Below are 18,066 nucleotides of genomic sequence, written 5' to 3'. Positions count from 1 at the left end.
CCTCACACCTGTTAGGATTATTAACAAAAAGATAAGAGATAACAAGCATTGGTCAGGATGTGGAGTAAAGGGAACTCTTGTACATTGCTGGTATGTAAATTGGTGTAGCAACTATGGAAAACAGTATGGCGGTTCCTCAAAAAATTAAAAATAGAACTACCGTATGATCCAGCAATCCCACCTCTGTGCATATATCCAAAGGAAATGAAATCAGGATCTTGAAGAGATATCTGCACTCTGATGTTCATTGAAGCATTGTTTCACAATAGCAAGATATGGAAACAACCTAAGTTTTGATGAATGAATGAAGAAAATGTGATATATATGTGATGTATATATGTATACATATATATGTGTATATATGTATATGTGTGTGTGTGTATACATACACATACACACACACACACACACACACACACACACACACAATGGAATACTATTCAGCCATAAAAAAGGAAATCCTGCCAGTTGTGACAACATGGATGAACTTGGAGGACATCACGCTAAGTAAAATAAGCCAGACACAGAAAGCAAATACTGTACGATCTCACTTCTACGTGGAATCTTAAAAAGTCAAACTCAAAGCCAGAGGGTAGAGCAGTGGTTACCAGGGGCAGAGGTAGGGAAAATCAGGACAGGTTGGTCAAAGGGTACAAACTTTCAGTTACAAGATGAATAAGTTCTGGGCATCTAACGTACAGCATGGTGACTATAGTTAATAATACTGTTTTGTATACTTGAAATTTGCTAATAGAGTAGATCTTAAGTGTTCTTGCCAAGCCAAAAAAAAAAAAAAAATGGTAACTATGTGAAGTGATGGATGTGTTAACTTGCTTGATTGCGGTAAGCATGTCACAATGTATTTATACATCAAAACCTGATGTTGCACACCTCAAATATATGCTATTTTTATTTGTCAGTTATACCCTAATAAAGTTGGAGAGATCAAAAAACATATACATATATATAGCTTTCCTTCAAAAAAGAGTACAAAATATTCAGGAATAAATTTAACAAAATAAAGTGCAATGAAAACTACAAAACTATTAAGATAAATTAGAAAAGATTTAGATAAATTGAATTATATCCCAGTTCCTTGTTTAGAGGACTTAATATTGTTAAGATAACAATATTCCCCAAGTTGATCTACAGTTTAAGTGCAATCCCTATCAAAATCCCAGCTTGCTTTTATTTTTTGCAGAAATTGACAAGTTGAGCCTATAATTTATATGAAAATGCAATAACACAAAATAGCCAAAACATTCTTGAAAAATAAAGAACAAGGGCAGATTCACACTTCCCAATTCAAAACTTACTATAAAGTTACAGTAATCAAGACAGTGTGGCACTGACAAAAGATACACATATTGGTCAATGGAATAAAACTGAAAGTCCAGAAATAAACCCTTACATTTATGGTGAATTCACTTTTTACCAAGATGCCAAGACAATTCAATGGAGAAAGAATCTTCTTTTTAACAAATGGTTTTAGGACAACTGGAAATTCATATGCAAAAGAATGGATTTGGATCCCCATATCACACCATACATAAAAATTAGCAAAATGGATCATAGGTCTAAATGAAGACTCAAATGACAAATTTCTTAGAAGAAAACATAGGAGTAAAATTTTGTGACTTTAGCATAGGCAACAGTCTCTTAGATATGGTATTAAAATCACAAGCAACAAAAGAAAAAATATATATATATATACATTGGGCTTGCTCAAAATTAAAAACTTTTGTGCTTCAAATATAACCATAAAAAAGTGAAAAGACAACCCACAAAAGCAACAAAATATCCAGCCCCTTATCAGGAAGTATGAAGACATACAACTCAATAATGAAAAGATAAATAAGCTAAATTTTTTAATGGGTCAAAGATCTGAATATACATTTCTCAAAAGAGGATATATTATTGGCCAATAGCATGAGATAAGATACTCAACATCATTAGCCATTAGAAAAGGGCAAATCAAAACCGCAATGAGATACCCCTTCACAAAGAGTATAATGTGTTGGTGAGGATATGGATAAAATGGAATCATATATTGCTGATGAAAATGTAAAATGGTACAGCCACTTGGGAAAACAATATGACATTTCCTCAAAATGCTAAAAACAGAGTTACCATATGATCCAGCAATTCCCCTCCTAGTTATCTCCCCAAGAGAACTGAAAATGTATGCATACACAAAAGTTTATACATGAATATCCATAACATCATTTTTCATTATAACCCCAACTCAAACTTCCATCATCTGATGAATGGATAAACACAATGTGGTGTATCCATAAAATTGATTATTATTCAGCAACAAAAAGGAATAACGTACTGATACTTGCTGCAATATGGATGAATCTGGGGGGAAAAAAATGATACTAAGTGAAAGAAGTCAGTCACAGAATGGCACATATTGTATGATTCCACTCGTATGAAATGTCCAGAATAGGCAAATCTATAAAGCAGAAAATAGGTGTGTTTACCCTGACTGGAAAGATGAGGAGGGCAATGGGAAGTGACTACTAATGGAATGATGAAAATACTCTGAAATTGATTGTGGTGATGGTCTCAGAACTCTCTGAATATTGCTAAACACCACTGACTTGTATGCTTTAAATGAGTGAATTGTATGGCATGCTAATTACATCTCAATAAAGCTGTAAAAAAGGAGGGAAGGAAGGAAGGGAGAGAGGGAGGGAGGGAGGGAGGAAGGGAGGAAAGAAAGAATGAAAAGCATGCAATGATGGACTTTAAGGCAGTAGATGATCCCACCTATGTTAAAGAGAAATAATTCTAGCTAGAGAATTGGGGAACGGGTGGGGGGATGGGAGTTAGACTAGAGGTAAAGGGATTAGGTAGGAAGCAGTCACTACAATCCATACAGGAGGTGTTGAAAGCCTGAGCCAGGGCAGAGCAGTGAGGACAAGTTGGAGATATTTTGGAAACTATCCCAAGGTGGCAAAGTTTCTACGAAACAAACTTTCCATGTTCTGCATGAGAGTAAATGGCATGAGTATAAATTAACTCAGTGCTTGGGCAAGTAGCTTAATAACATGTTAAAAAGGTCTTAAAATGTTCATATGCTTTGGCCCATTTCTAAGTCCCTATATTAAGAAAAAATTTTTTAATGTTTTAAGCACAAAATATGTACTATAGCATTATTTATGAGGGAAAGCAACCTAAGTGCCCAATAATAGTGGACTAATTAAGGAAATGGTGGTATATCCATACAACTAAATATTACACAGTCAATGAAATACTTAAAATGTGAAATTACATAGGAAAATATATGTTATAATATTAAGGAAAATGGAAATAAAACAGGAAATTGCACTTACAATGTGCTCTTAATGTAAAAATGTCTAATGTAATTAGTAGATGTTTACTAATTGTTTTGTCTGCATATTGTTATGAGTTTTACTTGTGTATCAAACTTTTCTTTATTTTCTACAAAGACAGTTCATTACTTTCATCAAAAAAGATATTGTATTTCCTTTTTTTAGCAAAACAATAGCCCTATTATTCTTAGATTTGAAGGACAATTCCAGAGCCATCCTTCACACCTTCTCCAGGGTTTCCTGGAACATATATTTTGCCTGGCAGGGGTTGGATCCCACTTTTGTGCTATCTTCATCCACCCTATCTCAGCTGTGGCCAGAGTCTTTCATGTCCTACAATTTGATTCCCAGAGAATCCCTCTGGTGTTTGTCCTTTGATAAATAAAGCCAGTCCCACTGAAATCTGCCCTCATCTCCCACCTGTAGAGAATGGCAGGTACTCACTCTCTCTCTGTCCAGAGTGGTGGTCCTGCCAGGCAGAGGAGAAAGCGGGACTTGCCACCAGATGGAGCCCAGGCTCCCAGGAATGGGGAGACTGCCCTGAGCCTGCCCTTTTGCCCGTCCCCAAAAGTGAGTGTGCAGAACAGGTGACTTGATGTACCCACCACCTCACGTGGAATGAACTTATTTTTAAATTTAGTTCAACTCATTACTGAATGTGTACCACAGTCAGACCCAGTTCTGAAGCTGGGTACAGAGGACGTGTAGGGGAATACAGAAGACTTCTGAGATCAGGTCACAGCAATTGGAAAGCTTACCACCCGCAGGAAGCTTCCTTCTAGTGTCCAAAGCCTTTTACTAGCATCCCTTCCAAGCCTCGCCCATCATCAGTTAGAAAGCCGATAAAAATTTTTTTAATAAATTGAAATATTAATTAATTAATAAGTAAATGATAGCCAACCAATTACTCTGCCAGGCAGCGGGTTTTCCAAGCACCACCTCTAACTCATGGAACATCCTTGCTGTGGAGTCCACATCTTCTTCCCTAGGACTTCCAGCCATGGGTCCATTCCCAGAAGCCATCTCCAAACAAGTCTACTCCCTTTCCCATCACACGCCCAGCCTCCCTGCCCTCGAGTCCTGCAACCCCTCGCCTCCGAGCGCACCAACCTCCTCCAGACAACCCCTTAGGTGTCCAGATTCGGGTTTTCTTATCCTGGCCTCCCTCTCTCTGGCTGCCCTGCCTCCCACTACACACTGACAATCTCCAGGCCTGAGCGTGGCTGGCACCTGACTCACCTCAGTGCCCACCTGCACCCGGCGCAGAGTGACATTCAGCCAAGCCTGTGGAAGAAGCCAATGCCCACGGAAGTCTCTGCGTTCCACAGTACCAGCTCAGGAGTCACCCCTCCAAAAGCTTTCCTGACTCCCCAGGTGGGCTCCTCTTCCCGCTGTAGACTCCCAGAGCAGCACCCCTGCTCTCAGTAATCACAGCATGGCTAAGTGCCCCAGTCGCGCGGCCTCCCTCTAACCCCGGGGACTTGGTGAGAGCGGGGACTGTGTCTGGTTTTCTAGGCGTCCCTTGAGTCCAACCCTAATGCCTCACAAGGGCTTGGCAGTGAGGGAAGCCGAGGCAAGAGGGAAGGGTGAAGAGTGAAGACAATGAATGAGAAACTGAGTGAGAGAATGGAGGGAGGGAGGAGGGGATAGCAGCTGAGGTGGCCCCAGTCCCCTGACTGCCAAAACAGAGGCCAAGTGGAGGGGGTGAGGTGCAGGGACAGGTGCGCTTACCGAGTCCGAGGCGGGTCCGGCGAGGTCAGAGCTCCGGGAGGGCGGGGCCGGGGGCAGGGCGGGCAGGAGGGGGAGGGGGCGGCAGGGGCCCCGGACGCTCAGAGGCCGGAAGCTGCGGCGCGGGGTGGGCGAGGGGCGGAGGCCCGCGGACCGGCGCGCCGAGGCTCCCAGTGCTCGCTGCGCCGGCGCCCCGCGGCCCTCGCTGCGCGCCACCATGCCCTCCTACACCGTCACCGTGGCCACCGGCAGCCAATGGTTCGCGGGCACCGACGACTACATCTACCTCAGCCTCGTGGGCTCCGCGGGCTGCAGTGAGAAGCACCTGCTGGACAAGCCCTTCTACAACGACTTCGAGCGCGGGGCGGTGAGGACGCGCGGCCCTGGACGCGAGGCCACGGGCTGGGGTGGCCGGGACAGGGTGCGGACGTCGGGGCGGCCGGGACCCAAGTTCGGGGGCGAGGGGCTCTGAGAGGCCACTTAACTGGGCAAGCGCTGTGACCACCATTACTTGTGCCCCACTTCCTAGGGCTCCACAGATGGCACCTCGGCTGTGGGGAGAACGCGCAGGGCTGGGGGTCCAGAGGCCTGAGTTCCATCCGGGCCTGACCACTAGCTCACTCTGCCCCCTCTCTGGGCCTCAGTTTCCCCAAATGTAAAGTACAAGGGTTGGCTTCAGGCTGGTCTAGGAGTCCGAGCCGGTGGCCCAGAGTGGCACTAGCTTATGTCTCCACACCTGGGCAGCTCCCATTCTCAGTTCAGGTCCCCATAGGAATGCAGAGGGAACCAGAGACCCAGGCCAGGAGAAGCCTTTTGCAAACCTGGAGGTCGTCGCTGGCTCCCAGCAGAGTGTACACCAGGGAACACTTCCACCCAGAGTGTGAGGGCTCAGAAGAGGAAGAGAGAGGAGGGCTTCCCCTCTCCCCTCCTCACCAGAGACCCTGGAGCCTGGGAGTTCGGGGAGCAAAGGGAGCCCGTGTTGACTGCACGTCTAGTCTGTGGTGCCAGGCGCTGTGTGAGGATTCATTCAGAAGTGGGCTCCCCACGCTGACCTGGCCATGAATTCCAGCCCGTAGCTTTCTCTGTGAGCACCGCAGGTGGCGATCCTCGCCAAGTGTTTGGTGTGATGTGCCCAATCCACTGGGCTTATTAAGTGCTCATTACTTAAGTGCTCATGAAGCGACTATTGTGACAGTTCCAACACAGTACAGGTGCCCGGGAAATATCTGTTCCCTTCTGCCACCCCCAGCTTCTGAACTGGACCAAAAAGACTTAGATTTCACAAAGCTGTCTTTTTATCTCTTCATTATTTGGTTGAACCACAAGGAATTGCTCATAGTTGACTATTTTTGACAAATAAAACTGGCAATTTCATATGGTTCAACCAAATACTTCTTGGATAATATTCATGAAGCGTGTTTTAGGTCTGCAGAGCCTAAAGTAAGCAAATAATAGTCCACTCCTTTTCCAGATTCCAAACTCAAAGTGAGCTTGATTCTTACCCAGGAGCCTCAGAACCTGGCTATAAGCCCATCTGACACTTAGCCAAGTTCGTCATATTAATGTGGCTAGAGTACCCTTCTAGAAGAGTTCGGTGTTGAGTATAAGAACTACCTCCTATTGTTTGGTTTCCCCAACCAGGGAACTGGCCCAGAGGATGGTGGTGCAGGAGGGCTAATGAGTCATCCATTTGGGATGATGACACCCTCGGCCATTCTGAAGCACTGTCAGAAATAATTATTTCCATTATTTCGTGGATTCCCCCAACACTTATGGGAGGAGAACAGGTTACAGACTTCTCTGCCTTTATAAGTGGTCAGCAGTGGGTTCGTTCTCCACACACGACACACATCAGTGTGCAGCATGAGCAGCCGGGTGTGCCTTCTCAGAGGGGAGGTACGGGGGTGTGACCATAAAAGGGTCGTTGGAAGAGGGGTGAAAGCATCCCTCTGTTCATTATTTCCCCACCCTGAGAATTCATTCAAATGACATTATGATTAAACACTTCAGTGAGAGTCCCAGCAGCAAATTTCAGGAGAGATTTGCATGTCACATTTCCATTGTGGTGAGAGGGGGCAGGTCAGGAGGGGCACTGCAGGGGAATCGCTGGCTCCAAAAGGCTCTTTGAAAAAAATCATCTTTTGAGAAAGTTCCTGCTGATGCAAAGTTACTCCACACTTGATCTTGCACAGCCCAGAGCTACTTCTTCAATCTGCAGCCAATGTCTCTTAAGGACAATCCGTCCCATTTGGGTAAAGATGAAGGAGAAATCTTAGAGGAAATACTTGCAGAGAAGATAAGGCTAACCCATTTTATCCGAAAAGTGTTACAATCATTATAGATAATAACAGTTACAGTAACAACAGTAAAGACTTTTTCTGGGCAACCAATTCAGTCATTTCCAGGTCATTGGCAGGTCAATACCGCATTCCCCCATGCAAAATTCAGTCCTATAATGGATGGGACTGATTTTTTTCTCAATAAATTGAGTCACAAATCCCTGGTTATTCTCATCAGAGTTCTGCCAAGTGATTCAGGACAGGACTGGGAATTGGAGTCCTTCGCAGGTGCGATTGTCCTGTCAACCGTCACGCCATCTGCTGGGAAGGCCCAGGCGGTGGACCCACATAGCCCAGAGACTAGCCCAAATTTAGCAAATTGATTTCTTTGACTCTGTCGATTTAAAGTAATTCAAGTCCCGATGGGATAACTTTCACAGATCCGAAGATTTCTGGGAAATCTTACCTGACCCTTTTTCATTCCCTGGCATCACTTTTAGGAAAGCGAAAGGCAGTAGGGTGATGCTTAGTATATCATCCTTGAATGATACATGGGTGATATACTAAGTACATGTGAACAAGTCTTACAACTATACTTCTTAAATATTTTCAGTGAATATTCTTACAATATATTCATGAAGAATGTACTCTAGAATACCGCCTTCTCAGAAATGATAATATAGAACTGAAGAGTAAATATTTCCTTCTGACCCTCAGTCTCTCTATTCTCCACCTTCCCTCTCTGTCCCATCTCTTCCCTACATTCTGCCTCTTCTTCCTCTTTCTCTTCCTTCCTCTGCTCCCTATTCCCCACAATTTCCCATGTCCCTCGTTTCTCTCTTCTTTTCTGCTCCAATTTCTCCCTTCTGCTGTCTCCTAGATTCCCCCAGCTCCCCCATTCTTTGCTCCCTCAGTCTCCCTAACCACTGCCCCTTTTCTCCCTCTCTCTGCCCCAGCCTCTTCCTTGTCCACCCCTTAATCATCTCCCTCTGTCTCTACTCCACAGCCCCCTCCTCTCCCCTCCCACCGCCCACCAGCCCCTCACTAGCCCCCTCTAAGACAGGCAGTCAGGCTGGACCACATCATGACTCTTCTCTGTCCTTGCTCTAGCAGGGATCTGGGACAGAAACAAATGAAACCTTTCTTTAAATGCTGATATAAAGATCAAGCAAAAAACTGGCCAGCTAACAATTTGCTGAAATACTCAAAAGCCTTAAAGTTGTGTACCCAATAGAGGATTGAGAGCAACGGGTGAAATCAGCAAACTGGCCCTTCTGAGAAAGGACGCTGGTGAATATCACGTTTCCCAGGCTCCGTGTCTCTTTCTAGTGTCTGACCACTGCACCCACCACCTCTGCCCTGAGAACTCCATGCTCCAGCCTCCTCCTCTCACATGCGAATTCCCCACCTCCTTTCTCTACATTCAAAATGCCCTGCCCATTCCCCTTCTTCTCCACTCAACTCACCTCTGAAATCTTACCACCTCCCAAGAGCTGCCTCAAATGCCACCTTGTAGGAAGCTTTTCCTTGTCCTCCACCCCACCCCACATTGCCCCTTCATACTCCATGGAGGGCTTGAACCAGGGCTTAAAGCCAGGTCACCTGGCTCCCAGGCCAAGGCTTTCCCACGATGTGGCCATGGGAAACAGTGAGAGGTTGGGCCATCACACAGGTGTGGGTCCTAATCGTGGGGCCACCAGTTACTCACTAGCATGGTAGCTGCCTGACCTCTCTGAGCCTCAGTTTCCAGCTATAAAATGAGATAATCATCCACTCGGCCATGCACATGGACTGTATTTATTGAGGGCCTGTTATGCGCCGTGCCATCCACTGTTGATACTGTACACTGTGCAGAATGGACATGTGATATTAACGTGTCAAGGCAAATTAGTCAACAGACACAGTATCCACCAGCATACTGGCCCAGGGAGAGGAGGAAGGAAGGTCGTCACACCCTGTAGCTTTTTGTATCTTCCTAAGACCTGACTTTGCTGTTTGACACACAGGACCCTGAGATCTTCCTGGAGGCCCCTCTCTATCCCCTGTGACTCTCTAGCAGTGGCTCCCTTGGATGCCAGTGTCAGTGTCACCAGACTTTGTCCCTGAGACTGCCTGAGTTAGGTGGGACTGAACTCGGGCCCTGGTTCACCTCCTGTAGCACCGGGCCTGAAGCCAGGGCCAGCCAGAGACAAGCCAGACTGGCAGTCCTCTCCCATTGCAAGACCCTGTCAGATGGCCTACTGAGTCCCTATAGGTCTGTCCAGTGATTTCATCCGGGTGAAACTCCAGGGCCCTCGGCCAGGTGCCTGTGGGTCATTGGGAAAGGGTGACCTGGAGGGCCCATTCTCCTGTGACTGCACCACAGGTGTGCCCAGGGTGACCCTGCTCTCCCTTCTCTCGGAGAAGCTACTCTGTCTCTTCCTTATCAATCCCCACCCGCAGCTGGACATCTGGCCCTCCCTCTGAGAATCGCCCTGGAGCGGCTCCCTGGGCCCCATCTCCCTTCCCTCTGTGATCCAAGGCTCCTCCCTCCCATGAGAGTCATCCACCTCAGATGCGTATGGCGCCTGTTACTTGAGATGGCCGTCCTCTCCCCCTTCACCTCAGCCTTCCTGGCATCAACCTCCCAGACACCTGCAGCCTCCTCTAGCCGCGCTCGGAGCCACAGGAAAGCCACGCCCCCTGGAGCAGCCACCGCGAGCCCGGGCCCAGGCCTCAACACACGCTGACTTCCCTTTGCTCGGCCTGAACCGCCAGCAACAAAAATGCCTCCAGTTCTCACTCGGCCTCAAGGCCCCTTCCCCATCCTCACAGGAACTCCCTTCAGGTTTTGAGCCAAGTTGTTTCTGCTCATGGGCTCAATTTCTTCCTCCCATCTCTACTCTGGCTACTCAATGTGGCGCATGTAGTCAAGCATGGACCTCAGCGCAGGGGCCCATGCTAGGTCCAAGCCGCTCGCAGGCAGTGTGGGACTTGCTGACCCCCCAGGAGTCAAGGAGGGAGGACCAGGTGGTTCCGATACACACAGCAGCTGGTGGCCTGTGCCTCTGGAGAAAGGAGGCCACTCAGGCATCATGTCATTTGGATTTCTCAATGGTCCTGCAAGCTAAGCGTGATCTCCCCTTGATAGATGAAGAAACATAGCCTCAGAGAGTGAAACAGTTTGCCCTGGCCCCTAGTCAGTTACTTTGGAGCTGGGATGTGAACTCAAGGCCCCTGAGGCTTTCTGAGCTGCCCTGACACTCAGGCTCACCTCGCCCTCTGCCCCTCACTGCCCTCCCTCCGGTCCTCGGTGGGAATCTCTGTCTTGACCCCGCAGGAGGGCCATGGTCTTTGCAGATCCTCATGGCAGGTGGGACTTGGAATGGGGTGGGCCCTGCAAACGTCCAGTCTTAAGCCACCAGTCCCCACTCTGCTTCTCCAGGTGGACATTGGGCCCCTTGTTCCATCAAAACCTTCCTGCCTTGGCCCACTGATGCCTCAGCTCAGGGGCCTCCCTTCTCTCCCCACCCCTGGGAAGCCACCCAACAAGAGCTGTGTCCTTCCTTTCCTCTCCCTCCTCCCAGCTCCTCAGGTCATCCAGCCCCTCACTGGGACTCCTCTCCCAACTCTATCCGGGGCCTGCCACCTTCTCCCCACGGATCGGCGCCCTGTGGTACAGACAGGCCCCTCTGCCTGAGGCCCCACAGGCCCTGGGGGTCAATGCTCTCTGTGACCTCGCCTGTGGCCCCTGGTATCCCATAAGACACGCTGTGAGGCAAGAGGGTTCTTTCACCTGCAGGATGGGCATCTGGCAGGACAGATGTGCTGGCACACCTGTTAGGGACCCAGCACACAGGCTGGCTCCTCTGTCCCCAGAAACTGTTTCTAACTGAGGACCCAGGCCCAGACCACAGGGCACTAGGAAGAGACTTCCCTTTCTGACCACAAGCATCTGGCATCTGAGGCAGCCAGGACATGCAAGCTACTCACTGTGCTCAGAGCCAAGGGGTTTGCTGAAAATGTTCAACTTCCCACTCCCTTTAAGAAGTCCTCCCAGGGGTCTCCTGGCATTTGGAGGGAGAAGGATGGAAATGGGGATGCATGGGGTCATGTGCGAGATGAACACCCTTCCCCTCCCCTTACTTCACCATCACACTGAGAACTCTAAGCCTGCCACCAAGGGAAAAGTTCAAGGATGGGTGAAATCTGGCTTAGAAAGTGCCTCAGAGGGCATTGAGTCTGGGGCTCCCCAAACCTACTGGTCTTTGGAACGCCCGATGCAATGCTTGAGCCCCCATCCTTCCTTCCCATCTGCCATCCAGAGCTGCACATACGCAGATCATGCAGCAGCCGTGGAGGGGGCTGCCCTGCACTGCCACTGCGCCAGCCCGTCTCCTGGGGTCAGGAGCCTGGCAGCAGCCTGGGGAGCAGTGCGCACATGGCCTGAGGTAGCAAGGCCAGCCTCAATCCACCACTGTGCCTTGGATATAGTGGACACTGCTTATCTGATTTTCTTGGCATCATTGTGGCTCAGTGAACTGCAGAGGCCCCAGGACAGGTTGAATCTGTGTGACTTCACTTTTATCTGAGCCTCCCCATTTGCACTCAGTTATTTGCCCCACCAAGAATGAGAGAGATACGGAAAGGCCTGGATTGGAATTCCAGCTCTGCCAATTAGTAGTAGAAGTGGGGCTTACTGAACCTCACTGTCTTCATCTGAGACACAGGTCATAACTCCCCACTCCTCCCGAAGTTGTTGTGGGATCTATAGCAACGTCAGCAAGCCCTCTGCAAGCTGTAAAGGGCTGCCCCTGTGTGCGAGGGCCAGTTTGTCCCATCTAGCCCTGTAAGGTAGCAGGGCCAGCAGCCTTGCCGCCCTTGCTGTGAGTGGGGGCAGCTGCAGAGGCCCTCACCGAGCCTGGCCTGGCACTGGGCTGTGCACAGACAGCAGAATGTCTCTCTCTCAGCAGCGCCATCCCTTGCTCACTAGACTTCCATCTCCTAAGGGTAGAGCTGGGGAATTGGCCATCTCTGTCACCCAGGGCGCAGCAGAGCCGTGCCAAGGGCAGGCATTTGGCAGACATCTCAGCTAAATGAATTGAGGGTGATTCAAAGGCTCAGGAGCTCCCGGATGGTCTTACTTGCCTTTTCTCCTTCTCAGGTTGATTCTTACAACGTGATAGTTGATGACGAACTGGGCGACATCCAACTGATCAGAATCGAGAAGCGCAAGTACTGGTTCCATGACGACTGGTACCTGAAGTACATCACACTGAAGACGCCCTGCGGGGATTACATTGAGTTCCCCTGCTACCGCTGGATCTCAGGCGAGAGCGAGATTGTCCTGAGAGATGGACGAGGTGAGCGGCTCAGGCCCCTTCCACTCCCTGGGCTTCTGGGGAATGAGAGAGTTTGCAGGCACTCCTTCCTCGAAGAACTGTATCCATGGGAATAATAACCATGCTCTCCGTGGTTGAGCACCTGCTTCGTGCCTCGATGCACCTGTAGGAGGTGTGGCCTTCCTCCAGGTACTAACAATCCCCAGGTTCAGAGGGGGAAGTGACAGGCCCCAGGCTCCATCCAGCCATGTCCCCTCTCTGCTATAAAGTCCTTCAGGAGAAGATTATGACCCCCTTTTTGCCAGAGGGTAACTGGGGTCCCTAGTAACACGTACCCCTGGGTCATGCCCCTGGATGGGCAGTTCTTCAGCTGAGTTCTCAGCTCTCCTCTCTGTGAGGTCACAGTAGGGCTTGGGCTCCAGGGACCCCATGCAGGCCAGGAAAAGGATGGAGTTGACCAGGAGTGCCTGAGTGCCAGCTCAGAGGAACCATGGGCAGGCCTGGTGTTCGACGGTCACCAGTCATTAAACTTAAGTCCCACTTTTTGCTGAAAGAGAAAAGAACCCAAAATATACCCTCTTAAGCAAGACCCTCAAATGTGCAAACCCCAATCTGGCACTTCCTCGGGAGGCCATTCTTGGTAAGAGACATGCAACTGGCCTGGTTGGAGGAGGAGGAGAGAGGAGCAGATGGCGGGGGTCAGCTAAGGCCTCTTTCCCTCTGAATGACGCCCCCCTTGCATACCAGCCTCTTAGCGTGTGTGAGTCAAATCCGTGCCTTGGCAAAATCCTGCCGTACCTTAGTCATGACCCTTCAGCTTGCTCACTCTCGAAACCTGAAATGATCTAGTGCATCCACTAGAATAATGAGGAGTGGGACAGCAGCTTCTTCCAGTGCCACCGTTTAACACCTCCAAGCTGACAACACATTTCCTATCACTAGTTCATTTGCTCTTCGCAGAACTTTAGCAGGGTAGGTAAGATGAGAATGATTAGTACCCCCTCTATTTTAGCTAAGAAAACCAAGACACAGGAGGAAAAGTTCTTCTCTACCTGGTGTTCTTAAAACTATCAGGCCACATCCCACTGCTTCTGACATGGAATTTAACTTAAGAAACAAAATTCCAAGATTATTTCTGAACTAAATTATTGGAGCAGGAAGGATTTTTATCCCCTGTCTTCATGGCAGGGAAGAAGATCACAAAAGTCACTCTGTCTTACGGTGGCCAGCATGGGGAAGGTTGCAGACAGGGCACTTCTCTTCTACCAGGATCGTAGAAACACGAGCTCCACATCTCCCTCCTGCCCCCTTCCTACCCACGGTCTCAGATGTGTAGTCCTTCTTCCCACGGACCCCGAATCTCTTTCCAACAAAAAAGCATATGGCACCTTCCAGTTGGGATATTTAGAAGGTGTAGGCCAGTGTGCAGGGCCATTAGAACTCCTAGTCCTGGTGGGGTGGGGGGAGGGAAAGAATGCGAGAATAGTCGAAAAGGGAAGTGTCCTGGAGCCAGAGCTGCCTTGGGAGGAGCTCTGGTCCTCAGTAGAGATGCAGACAGCCTGGGGAGACACTACAGAGAGAGGCTGGGGAAGAAGTGTCCTCTCTTCACTGTCCCGTACCCTCCAGTCTCTGGTCAGGGTTCCCAGTGGCTGAACTGAACGTGAAGCCAATTGATGCGTTGATCAGGGACCTTCAGGGACAGAACAGGTGAAGGGTGGATCTGGAGGGGCACATGGAAGCCACCCAGTATGTTCCACTTATCAGTTGCTGTGTAGCACTCTTAGTGGCTTTAAACAGCCATTTCATTTTGCTCATGATCTTAGGGGTCAGGAATCTGGGAAAGGCTCAGCTGGGTGGTCCCTCTGTGAGCCATGGGGCATCCGCTGAGAGAGGAAGGGCTAGAGGCTTCTCTTCTAAGATGGTTCTCCTCTCGCGTGCTTCAGGGCTCCGTGGTCTCTCCCTCTCCACATGGCATCTCATTTTTAAGGCTTCCCCGTAGAGCCTGGGCTTCTCACAGCTTGGTGGTCTCAGGGTAGTTGCACTTCTTTTTGTGGTGGCTGGCTTCCAAAAGCAAGAGACAAAGTGGAAGCTGCCAGTTTCTTCAAGCCTGGCCCTGGAAACTGGCACAGTGTAACTTCTACCACGTTCTATTGATCCAAGCAGTCACAGAGCCCGCCCAGACTCAAGGGGAACATAGACCTACTCTCAGTGGAAGAAATGTCAAAGAATTTGTGGCCATCTTTGGTCCACCACATGGCACGACAACCAACCCTTTGGGCAACCTGGAAATGAGGGGGCCCAGCCCACAAGCGATTCAATCACTCACCACATAGAAACCTCTGGAATCTAATATTTCACCACTGCACCTGGGGTGACCATAGAAGTCAGAGGGCTGTCTCTGTGGTGACTGACATTTTTGTAAAACACAATAAAAATTAACTACTAGAAAAATGAAATCAAAAACAAACCAAAGCCATTCAAAATACAAGCCCTGTTTTTATTATCAGATGCAACAGTCAGAAGTATTTTAGCAAGTTACTCTAAGTTTGTAAACCTGTACACTCAACCTCTCTTCTTACCTCATTGCAGACCAGCACCCAACAGTTCTGAGCCTCACAGAGCTCTCTGGCCCATTGCACCTCTGCCTGAGGCAGCTCCAGTCCCAGGCTTGGAACTGGGGCCCAAGGAGGAAGATCAGTGGGTCACTGTGGTCCCAGGGATTCCAAGCATCTATGTGAAAGACTCGTATCAGTCTTTTGGAATCTGTCCCCCTGAACTCTGCTGTAGTCAGTCCAGGCTTTGTCACCTGCCGTGTTCCCAGAAGTTATGTTAGTCAGTGGGGCCAGGAAAAAGGATGCTATATGCCATTTGAGACTTGGTAGGTTGCAGTTTTACATGTTCTCTGACTTATTCATACATTAAAGCTAAAGAGATACAACTCCTCAGAGCCTGAGAAATAGGCAGGTTCTTTAAGGTGGATAAGAGATGATGAATGTACCAATGACAGCTGTTGTTACATTTAATACTCACCTTGCCTTCAGTGGCCTTGAGCCTCCCCACTGATTTACAAAAATGTCAGTCTGTGATGGAATGGAAGTTTTAAAAACCCGGCTCTTTACCACAGAGAACTGGAGAAGCTCTTCACTGCAGAGGCCCCCTTTCCAGGAGATGTTCTGGAATCCTGCCAGTCGGGGTTCTATTGACTGTGTTCGCTGGTTTTACCTTAAATAATAGTGTAAAGGGTAATCTTGATCTGACCTCTCCTGCTCTAAAGGCCCTGAGAAGTGTGACCAACCATGCCCTTAGTCACCTGCCTACTCCCGAAATGAAAGATGAGACACCTTTGAAGTCTGGCTTAGAGGGAGGAAGAGGACACTCAGGTCCATGATAATTATAAGGACAACAGTGATAACCATGGGTCCCATTTACTGGGCACTTACTGGTCCTAAGCACTTATGGAGTGATTTGCTGCAGTCTCTCACTAAATCCCCACCATGGCCCTAGAAGTAAGTGTTAATTATCTCCATTTTACATGGGAAGAAGCTAAGGCAACTTGCTCAAGGTCACACAGCTTTAAGTGACACAGCCCTAGTCCAAACCCAAACCCAAGAACATCTCTTCTAAAGCCCACACTCTAGGACATGACAGGCTGTTTTAGAATAAGCTCCATTCTCATTCCTCTGTGTAGCCACCACAGGAAACTGGACAGTGTCAGCGTCTGTATATTGAATCTTAAGTCACACATTTCTCCAGGAGGCAACCAACTGGACTTAGAAACACAAGAGCCATGAGTCCCTGCTATTCTCTCAGGCAACATGGAAACCCGCAGTGGCTGCCATTTCTGCTCTGCATGAGAAATGCAGGAGTGAACTGCTCTGAAGTGGTTTGAAGAGATCCACCAAAGATCACGAAATGCCTTTCCTCTGAAGTGGAAAGGCAGCTCTGCACCAGGGGCCCCAGGATTCTTGGCAAAGGCAGTGTCCTGGGAGCCCCCAGGTGGAAATCCACAGGCAGGCCAGAGATGGGCACACTGTGCCTGCCAGAGAATCATTGCATTGGTCTGCCTTCCTGTAATTCACGATGAGAACCAAGCCTGGCTCATGTATCTGGATGTGATTCTCAGAACCCCGAGGTGCAGAGCCCCCAGGCTTGCTGAGTGAGCAGACAGGAGGAGGAGGAACTGGATTTGTCTTTTATAAAGAGAGTTAGCTAACAGCATGGGATTTGAGTCTTGTGTTGAAAATCCACTAATTAGGTTGTGACCTTGGGTAAAGTTCAAGGGCAAATCTATTCAACCTCCCTATGCCCCCATTTCTTCGCTATAAAATGAGGGGGTGTTCTGAGGCTTAAATGAGACAATACACAAAAAGCACTTGGCTCAGGAAGGGTGTCTGAGGGAAACCTGAATACTGGATGTTGTTAATGCGCTTCCCTAGGCTCTTCTCACACATGTCCTTTTCTCACAGCGAAGTTGGCCTGTGATGACCAAATTCACATTCTCAAGCAGCACAGACGTAAAGAACTGGAAACACGGCAAAAACAGTATCGGTGAGTTATGACATCAGACCAAATGGCTTGGGGTCATGGTGTCTTCTATCTCGGGGGCATAACCCTGCCCACAGTTTATGGCCCATCATTGCTGGTACGTGATGACCAAGGGACCAGATCCCTTCAGTGCTCCTCAGTACCCAAGCTCCACCTTACCACCACTCCAGGCAGAGATGGTGAAAGAGTTATGAAAAACTTGGGATCAACCGTATTGGCATTTAGGAGGAATGGGACAGTAAAGGCTTGAATTCACCTTGATGTTCTCCCACTCCCATTGTAGGAATTACCCTTCACTTTTTATGTCTTCTTATAATAATTCAGTTATAAATGTGATACATAATCTACAAGAAAATTGACAAATCTTTAGCTAACAGACTAAGAAAAAAGAGAAGACTCAATTTATTAAAATTAGAAATAAGAGAGGGAACATCAATACCAACCTCACAGAAATTAAAGTGAATGAAAGGGAATAGTATGAACAATTGTATACCAACCAATTAAATAACTTAGATGAAAAGGACAAATTCCTTAGACAGAAACTGCCAATGCTGACTCAAGAACAAATCAAATGAATAGACTGATCACAAGAAAAGAGAGTGAATACTAATTTTAAATTAATTTTAAAACTTCCTACTAAGTAGTTTTAAAGTAATTTTAAAACTTCCTACAAAGAAAAGCCCAGGCCCATATGGCTTCACTGGTGAATTCTAGCAAACATTTAAAAAATTAATACCAACCCTGCATAAACTCTTCCAAAAAATAGAAAAGGAGAGAACTTGTCTCAACTCATTGTATGAGACCAGTATTATACCAAAACCAGACGTCATAAGAAAACTACACATCAATATC

The 18,066-nt window shown here is 48.0% G+C and overlaps 1 protein-coding gene across 3 annotated transcripts in view; it reads left to right on the top strand.

Annotated features, from left to right (window-relative positions):
• Positions 1-5,286: 5,286 nt before the first annotated feature.
• The window catches only part of ALOX5 (arachidonate 5-lipoxygenase), a 56,712-nt gene continuing 43,932 nt past the window's right edge, over positions 5,287-18,066 (top strand). For all 3 annotated transcript variants that reach the window (XM_068548944.1, XM_068548943.1, XM_068548942.1), the window contains exons 1-3: positions 5,287-5,436; positions 12,492-12,690; positions 17,136-17,217. In XM_068548944.1, coding sequence (XP_068405045.1) covers positions 5,287-5,436; positions 12,492-12,690; positions 17,136-17,217 — 431 coding nt within the window. The remainder of the gene's footprint in view (positions 5,437-12,491; positions 12,691-17,135; positions 17,218-18,066) is intronic.

The sequence above is a fragment of the Eschrichtius robustus genome, chromosome 7 (genome assembly GCF_028021215.1).
Source record: "Eschrichtius robustus isolate mEscRob2 chromosome 7, mEscRob2.pri, whole genome shotgun sequence".
NCBI lineage: Eukaryota > Metazoa > Chordata > Mammalia > Artiodactyla > Eschrichtiidae > Eschrichtius > Eschrichtius robustus.
Note: the sequence above shows the minus strand (reverse complement) of the source record. Positions and strands in the feature narration are given on the sequence as shown.